General features: G+C 37.4%; 1 protein-coding gene across 12 annotated transcripts in view; it reads left to right on the forward strand.

Annotated features, from left to right (window-relative positions):
* Positions 1–9323, forward strand: part of Trip12 (thyroid hormone receptor interactor 12) — a 125186-nt gene that overhangs the window by 99644 nt on the left and 16219 nt on the right. For all 12 annotated transcript variants that reach the window (XM_013351653.2, XM_026786084.1, XM_013351650.2 and 9 more), the window contains 5 exons: positions 415–542; positions 1123–1274; positions 3552–3694; positions 4748–4904; positions 6867–6965. In XM_013351653.2, coding sequence (XP_013207107.1) covers positions 415–542; positions 1123–1274; positions 3552–3694; positions 4748–4904; positions 6867–6965 — 679 coding nt within the window. The remainder of the gene's footprint in view (positions 1–414; positions 543–1122; positions 1275–3551; positions 3695–4747; positions 4905–6866; positions 6966–9323) is intronic.

A 9323-nucleotide genomic window follows, 5' to 3' on the forward strand; every position in this document is an offset into this window, starting at 1 on the left:
ATTTATTATGCATAGATGTATATGAACATTACTTCCATACTAGAAAGCATGTTTATAGGCAGTAAGCTGCTTTTTGATTAGTTTAGGTCTTTTAATGGAGTCAAAATGGTGTGGTATTACATTATATATAAGTTTGAAGCTCTGAATTCTGTGTCATTTGGATGGGCTTTCTATGCTTTATTGTTTCTGCCACTTACAGAAAAGAATCATTTCCTAAAGTAAAGTGTTCCTGGGAAGACTGACTTACTGTTTTGTTTTAGGAAAACAAACGCTTGGTAATTCTGAAACCAAATTGGGAGAAAGAGGGCAGACTCCAGAGAACTCTTAGGAATTCTGTGACTTAACATTAGCTTTGCTGAATAATTTGCACATTAAAAATCTACATTTGACTTTCATGCTATCATATCTCCTTAGGTACAAACCGGTGAGAGAGGATGAAGAAAATAGTAAAGATTGTGTTGGTGGCAAAAGGGGAAGAGCCCAAACAGCTCCAACAAAAACTTCCCCCAGAAATGCAAAGAAGCATGATGAGTTATGGCATGGTAAGGTGACATCATACTGAGAGAAGCAGGGCCCTGGCCTCTCTGCGTTTCTGCTAGAAATAAAACTGATTCAGAGCTCCAGAAAGCTTTGGGGATAATTAAATAAATTACTATAGTGTAGATTTAACTTTTAGTTAATTCTTTGACTTTACTGTCTAGTAAGCTAGAAGTAAGTATCTATAAAATTAAAACTGAAAATCAATCATGACATTCTTCTAATATTTTAAGAATTCATGATTTCATGAAGGGTTAAATTGCATTCATACTAAAGACCGCTGAAGACTTTGTCTAGTCACCAACAGATTGGTCCTTAATCTCATAGGGTGTCTTTACACACAGGAAGGGAATGCAAAAGGGGTTAGTTATTTTTCTACTGTTGTTTGGGTATGTATGTTCAGGGGAACTTGAAATTTTATGTACCTATGTGTTACTATGCACAGGGTTAAAAGGGAAGAAATGTCTGATAACATTGATATACCAAGAAGTTAAACATGACACAGTTTCAGATGGTAACGGTAACTTTGAGTCTGTAGTTTAGCCATTGTTGCTTTGATTAAAGCTGAAACTTTCTATCATTTAGATGGAGTGTGCCCATCAGTAGCAAATCCTTTAGAAGTTTACCTCATTCCCACACCACCTGAAAATATTACCTTTGAAGACCCATCCTTAGATGTGATCCTTCTTTTAAGAGTTTTACACGCCATCAGTCGATACTGGTATTACTTGTATGATGTGAGTAATGTCTCTTCATGAAATCCTGTGTCATCTTACAGTTCTCTGTTTAGTAAATGAATGCTTTATTACAGTTGAAATAGAAACAGTGATTCACTAAATGTATACAATGAATTCATTTGTTGAACTTAATATTCTTGGAATAAGTCTTTTATTTATTTACTTGTTTTTATTTATTTATTTATTTATTTATTTATTTATTTATTTAGGAATAGCCAAATATTTTGTCCTAATTAGGATTTCTATTGCTGTGATGAAATACTATGACCAAAAGCAAGTTAGGGGGAAAGGGGTTTGTTTATTTGGCTTACATTTCCACATCACTGTTTATCATTGAAAGAAATCCATACAGGAACTCAAATAAGGCAGGAACCTGGAGGAGGCAGCAGCAGGTACAGAGGCCATTTAAGAGTGTTGTTTACTTGACTGGTTTGTTCCTTGTGGTAGCTTGCTCTGCCTGCTGTTTCATAGCACCCAGGACCACCAGTGTGGTGATGGCCAAACCCCTAATGAACTGTGCTCCCCATAACAATCACTAGTTAATAAATACCCTTCAGGCTTCCCTGTGGCCCAGTTTATAGATGCATTTTCTCAGTTGAGCTCCTTCCTCTCAGATGAGTATAGCTTACATCAATCAACTTGACATAAAGCTAGCCAGCACAACTGATTCCCTGTCAACTTGACACATAAACATATCACTGTTTAAACCAAAGCCTTTTTTCTTATTCATCTCCAAAGTAACATGATAATATTATCAAAATATAAGACATGAAGTCCCCACAGTCTTTTTAAAAATAATCTATTCTCTTTAAAATTGCAAAATCTCCTTTAAAAAGCTCAGTCTCTCAGTTGTGGGCTACTGCAAAAACCGAAATTAAATTAATTACATTTTTTATTCAAGAGGGAAGAAATGTGGCACAGTCACAATCTGAACAAAGCAAAACTGAACTCCAACAGTGTAAATAACTCAATTTCCAATATCTGACATTTACTCACTATCTCATGGTTCCGATAAGGGGATTGGGTCACTTCTCCGGCTCCCTTTGCCGGGCACATTGCTTGTCTTATAAGCTCCATTTCGTTACTGCTGCTCTCCTTGGTGGTCATCCCATGGTACTGGCATCTCCAAAATGCTGAGGTCTATTGCAGCTGGTTTGCACTTTCACCAACAACTTCTCCTGGGCTCAAATCTCTTCACAGACTTGAGCCATGCCACAGTTTCAACCCTACCTGTTAACCCTCTGTTCTTCATGACCCCTTTATGTGTTCAACATTAGTACCACCTGCGTGGCTCTTTCACTACCAAGATCAGCTGCCAGCTCAAGGTAGAACTTTGGTCACCTCTGGAACACAGCTTCTGTGTGCTGACTCTGATGAAACACTCACCACTTCTTAATCACTGCTAATTTCTTAGCTCCAACAGACCAGCATCAATTGTCCCAGTAACTCAAAGGTTTTACTTCAGTGGTGCTACTCTTGCCAGTCACAACTTAGTCTTTGAGCCCTCCTAGCAGACAAGCCAGAGGTTCTTAATTCAAAATATGCAGCGGTCCTGAAAATGATAGTTTTTGTCTCCCAAAACTTCCCCCTAGAACTTCACAAGCCAGGTTTCCATCCTCTGTATTTACCAGCATTCTTATCCTCCACATTCCCACAGCACCGCTCACCAAGGTTTGAATTGAATCTTCAATAACTCCAAAGAACAAAGGTCCTTCCATAGTTTTACAAAAGACAATAAGGTTCAAGATCTGTCACAGTAGCCGGGCGGTGGTGGCGCACGCCTTTAATCCCAGCACTCGGGAGGCAGAGGCAGGCGGATCTCTGTGAGTTCGAGACCAGCCTGGTCTACAAGAGCTAGTTCCAGGCAGGCTCCAAAACCACAGAGAAACCCTGTCTCGAAAAAAAAAAAAAAAAAAAAAAGATCTGTCACAGTAATACCTCACAATCCTGGTACCAATTTCTGTCCTAGTTAGTTAGGGTTTCAACTGTTGGGGTGAAATACCATGACCAAAAGGAAATCGAGGTTCCCTCGTGTTAGGTTACCAGCACTCATTTCTTCATGTAAAGATTTATATTGAGCAAACAGTTGGATACCTCTTAATATAGTGAGGACAAGTGAAGGAAACAGCTTCATGGGGTTTGAGTATAGGAAGTTTCAGAAATGGGAAATACCATTGAGGGATTTGATATTGCATGCAAAAACAGGTGAATTGTACAGACTGACCTACTTATGAATAAATGACTAGATTTTGAACTTTTTTTTTTTAAATTTTACAGAATGCAATGTGCAAGGAGATTATTCCAACTAGTGAATTTATTAACAGTAAGTTAACAGCAAAAGCGAATAGGCAGCTTCAAGATCCTCTAGTGATCATGACAGGAAACATCCCAACATGGCTCACTGAACTAGGAAAAACCTGGTAAGATAGTCCCTTTGATAAATTTTGTAAGTATTAACAAGTCTTGATTTGATTTGTGATAGAGATGTTGAAGTTGATTTGTTCATATCTTTCCCAATATTGTAGTATTTGTTGACAACTTGACAAACCCAGTGAAGTATATTTGACTGAGGGCAGTAAAATTCTCTGCCTTCCTGAAAGTGATGCTTGGTTTTTCTGAGCCTGTTTTTGAACTAGATACTATAGACCTATTACTTACAGTAAAAATCAAGTTAGAAATTGAGTTTTTCACTTGGATTCACCATATCTCTACATGCTGCCGTATTGTACAATGCAGAGATTCTGGTGGACGTTTCAAGTGCTTTTCTCAAAAAGGAAAATAAAATCAAACCCTTAAAAATCATGGTAGGAAATGTCTTGGCTGCAGGATTCATTCTTTGAGAACAAGAAGCTTGCTTGTCTTGGCAGTGATTTTTTTTTTTATGCTAAGCCTATGATGAATATCACGAAATAATAAAGCCATTAACTTTTGTATGTGAAGTATGGAATGTTGAGCTCATATGGCATGGAGGCTTGCATGTCCTAAAATCTTCAGAATAGGTTTAAAATGGTTGTGGATAGACAATTGTAGATTTCATGTGAAAAGGCATATAGAATACAATTGCTCAATATTGACTTATTTCAACAAGAGCCAGGTGTGATGATGTATTGGCATACTCCTGTAGGCCCCATCCATTTGGGAAATTTTAGGAGGGACTATTCCCCTAAGTGTTTATAGCCAATCTAGGCAGCACAGTAAAACTCCATGGCAACAAAACTGTTACAGATTTTTAAAAATATTTATATAGGAATTTGTGTGTGTGTGTGTGTCTGTGTGTGTCTCTGTGTTTGTGTGTCTGTGCAGGGTCCCTCTATATAGTCTGGCTGTCTTCATCTCTGCCTCCAAAGACCTGGAACTAAAGGTGTTATGTCAGTAGTGTATTATATCAAGTTATTTTCAATATAAATCTTGATGTTTTTTAAATGTCTCTTGATTCTCACACAGATGGTAAATTTGTATTTTATCTTTTATAGCCCATTTTTCTTTCCTTTTGATACCCGACAAATGCTTTTTTATGTAACTGCATTTGATCGAGACCGGGCAATGCAAAGATTGCTTGATACCAACCCAGAAATCAACCAGTCTGATTCGCAAGACAGCAGAGTTGCACCTAGATTGGATAGAAAAAAGGTAAGCATTTCCTACAAATAAGTATCTATTTATGCTGAGCTTTCCAAATTAAAGACAAGACCTAAAGTACTACATCTGATTATGCCTGTGGAGTAACAACCTCACTTGATCCTTAGGCCTGTCTGTGAGTGTGTTTATGGTTGTGGCTAAAAGCAAAGATACTGAGTCCCCTTCAGCTGGCGTTGTGAGCTGCCTGATGTGGGGGCTGAGAGACAAGTAGCAAGCGCTCCTAATTGCTGAGCACTATTATTCTATCTTTTAAAAAACCACCTCTGTTAGTATATTTTTCCATGAGCCTCTCGAAACTGTATTGTCTGTTACTATTTTGTCTTCTATTATTTCTGAAATAACATCCTTCATTTAGTTACCATGAATCTTACTAACACACCTTAATTTCTTCCTTTTTATATTGAAAAACTTCTCTTTTAAAATGGACTCTCTGTGTATTAGATGCGTTTTACTCCCTTTAGCCTGGCAGCCCATTTGGAAGGGAGTGAAACAGAATCCCTGATATATTTTGAATTTGTCCCAGTCAGCTCCAGTTTTACTGACTTCATCATCTATCATGCTTCTAATCTTGTCTTGCAGTTGTACCTATGCCATTTCATGTGAGACAAATCCCAACCTTTTGATCTGCACTGGTATGTGTGTGCGTGTGTTTTCAGACAGGATTTCTCTGTGTATCCCTGGTTGTCTGGAACTCAATCTGTAGACCAGGCTGCCCCTGAACTCAGAGACCCCCCTGCTTCTGTTTCCCAAGTGGTAAAATTAAAGATGTGCAATATCGCCTGGTTGACCTCCACTGTTCTTTTGTTTGCTTTTTGTTTTCTTCCATGACTTTTCTGTTGTCTCTTCCAAGTTTTTTTTATCTCAAAGAGCCATTAGGGATAACAAAAGGTAGAAGGAGGGGTTGTAATTAGAAACAAACATATATACACCCAGGTAGCTATATTTAACAGTGCATCATGCCATTTCTTTATCTCATTGATGGAGTCATCAATTGTCGTGATGCCATGTTTGGAAATGGCAGGGTCTTTATCTTTATCATCATCATGTTCTCATTCCGAGGCATCTTGTTCTTGTAGCAGAACCTCGGTGTTCAGAACCTAGATGTTTTCCAGCTTACCTGTCTCCTCTGTCATCTTCCTACCCGCTTCTCTATCATCAGTGTATAAATGTCCCAAGATTATTTCATGTAGCTGGAGCCCTGAATTATACTGCTGTTTGGCAAAGTAGCAAAGATCTTTTTCCTAACCTTAATTTTCTAAACTTGCCATGGGTCAGGTTATATTAGTTAGTTATAGCTAGCTTTCTTTCATACATGGAGAACATTTGTGTGACAAAACTTTTCCTGGGGAGACACAGCACACATATACTCAAGCCAGTTAGGGAATCCACAACAGAACTAAGTACAGATATCACCATAATCCAGTGTCATGAAGATAAGTTTTATTAGGGTTACTTACAGGAATATAGGTGAGCGGTTACTTATAGAAGCAAAAATTACTCAAAGGATGGTTGAGTTATCAAAGCCCATCCCAGCATGCATGACAAAGCTGGGAACATAGAGGCTGCAGACAACTCTACAGGTTCCTCAGTTGGTCTAAACCTCTTCCAGGCAGCTCAGTTGGTTTCTCATTCTTCCAGGTAACTTCTGTTCCCTGACTTCTCTTTGCAGCTTTTCTCCTCTGAGAGTGTTCTTTGCAGCTTAGCTTGTCCAAGTCTTGGAAGGTTAGCTCACCTGAGAGTCTTCTCAGCTTTTTATTGTTTAATCTGTCATGGAGGGTAGTGAATCTGGTCAGTTTCAGGGACTTGTTTATGTTTTAACAGTGCAAATACTGTAGCCTTCCTAAGGGATGTGCTTAAAGGAGTTATTTTCTGACAATGAAATCTATTTTGCACTGCAGTAAGTGCTACCTGGAGCATTATTTCTTATTTCTTCACATCCGTTTCCTTTGTTAGCGCACTGTGAACAGAGAGGAGCTGCTAAAACAAGCTGAGTCTGTGATGCAGGACCTTGGTAGTTCACGGGCCATGTTAGAAATCCAGTATGAAAATGAGGTGAGTTTTGGATTCCTTGATGGTGTGATATCATTTGTGCATATTGGTACTATGTAATTCTGAAAGGCAGCTAGAAAATTTACTTTAAAAAGATTTGATCTACTTTCTCTTTAATGATATGTTTTAAGTTCTCCATTTTTCAAGGGTTTAAATGCAAAATAAGAAATGGGATGTTTTTTTTTCCTGGCATAATTATGCACATAATTGTATAATGTTCATGAAATGAAAGGCTGTTCTTAGAATCATTATTTCAGAAATGCTTGGACTGCATTTTCAGAGTTGAATTTATTGATAATATAACTATTATTATCATATATGATAATATAACATATATATGTCAACTCTTAGAACATGATAGAATATATATATATATATATATATATATATATATATACACACACACACACACACATGATATATGTGTGTGTGCGTGTGCGTTGCGTGCGTGCATGCAGACAGGAGCCATCTCCACCATGGCAAGTGAGGAACATCCATCTCTGTAAAGACTTTCCATAACAGCATAACAGCTATGGCCTAGCTTCCTATTCTTCTTTATTTTTTTCCGTATATTTATAGTCTCATGCAGTAATGTGGCTGTTGTGTCTCTTCTTTCATTTCTTCCATGCATACAGGCCTCATTCATGCTATGTAGTTTTTTTGTTGTTGTTTTAATTTTCCATTTTTTCTTGTGTATTTTATCTTACAGATGGCTTAATATGTGTCAATATCTAGTTGGGGCATTTTCTTTTCTTTTTTTTTTTGAGTTTTAGTGACAATGTTATAACATTCATGCTCAAGCCTTTCTGTAATAAACATATTTGTGATTCTCTTGGATATATAGCTCAATTACTAAGTCATTTGGTAATATATTTTAATTTTATTAAGAAGTATCTATCATACTTTACATCAGTAGAGTAACAGGTTTTTCTCTTTTCCCAGTGATGTTATTTCTGATGTTATTTCAGTGTTTTATAAGTCTGTACTTGGTGTTACCAGGTTTTTCAATTTTAATAATTGAAATTAGTAATGAGTTAGTAGTAGGATCTTGGTATGATTTGAAAACATACTGCTTTTGCATTGCTTGTTGGTTCCTTGGCCATTTTGGAGAAGATGCCCAGACCTTTCACTAGGTTTTAGTTTGGTTTTGCTTTATCGTCGAGATAAAAGTTAATCCCAGCACTCAGGAGGCAGAGGCAGGCATATCTCTGAGTTCAAGGCCAGCCTGGTCAGGACAGCTGGGACAGATATATAGAGAGACTTTGTTTTGAGAAAACAAAACAACTGTTATCTGGATTTATAAATGGTTGCTCATTTGCTTTCAGTTTATCATTAATCAGTCATTTTTTCTTTCATGTAAATGTAAACACATTGTAAGATTTCCCATGAATGATATCTCAGATTTCAATCCTGTGTTTTATTATTTTAGCTCATATTCAGTGATCATTATTTACACTAATTTGTATATAATAAATGAGTCATGGAGTCAAGCAAGGCACCACCCCCTTTTTTTGTGATGAGTGATTACTATGAAATACAGATTAGCTTTAAATTTAGTATTTTTTTTTTTTTTTTGCCTCAGCCTCCTAAGCTCTGGTATTACAGGCAGTTTGCACGTTTTTCTTATTATTAGGTATGAATATGTAGGCATGTGTGTGGGTGTGTGTGCAGTGGTATCTGTGTGAGGTCAGAGGACAGCTGTGAAGTCAGTCTTCTCCTCCTAGCATGTAGGATCCGGGGCTTGAGGAATCTCCACTACTTTGCTCCTGTTTTTTTGTGTGAAAATGAGGGTAATAGAAGTGCAGTAATAACCTCAGAGTTGTAGTTCACGTGTACGTGTGTGTGAAGAGTTAAAACATTGTATCATAGTAAGTACACTGTAAGTTTAATAGTTTTGTTTGCAGTATTACCAGTAGCTATTTAAATAATTGTAGTCATGGCTTTTAATTTTTCCTCATTTTCTTAAACATAATCTTATAATAACTTTTCTTGGAAGACTCTAAGAGCCTTCAATCACCAAAATAAATCGGAGGTCTGTGTACTGAGAAGTGTATTATGTGTCAGTGGTCCAGATTATGGCCAGAAGCACAAAAACAAAAGGACATTGAAAATGATTGGTATAGATAGGTGCCACATGAATGAGGCATTCAGGCAGGGGATTGAGCCTGTCTTACAAAGACAAGAACTCTTGGAAAGAGGGATATTTTCCAGCACATTGGGACTTGATTTAAGGGTTTGGGCCTTGGTGACAAGTGACATAAGCCAGTGCTATCTGAAAGTTTTGGAGGCAGGGGAGATGGAGAAGGGAGTTAATGAGCTTAGAAACTTTTTAGTACTGGCTTGGATTTTTTTTTTTTTTTT

This window comes from Microtus ochrogaster, linkage group LG4, assembly GCF_000317375.1.
Source record: "Microtus ochrogaster isolate Prairie Vole_2 linkage group LG4, MicOch1.0, whole genome shotgun sequence".
Lineage (NCBI taxonomy): Eukaryota > Metazoa > Chordata > Mammalia > Rodentia > Cricetidae > Microtus > Microtus ochrogaster.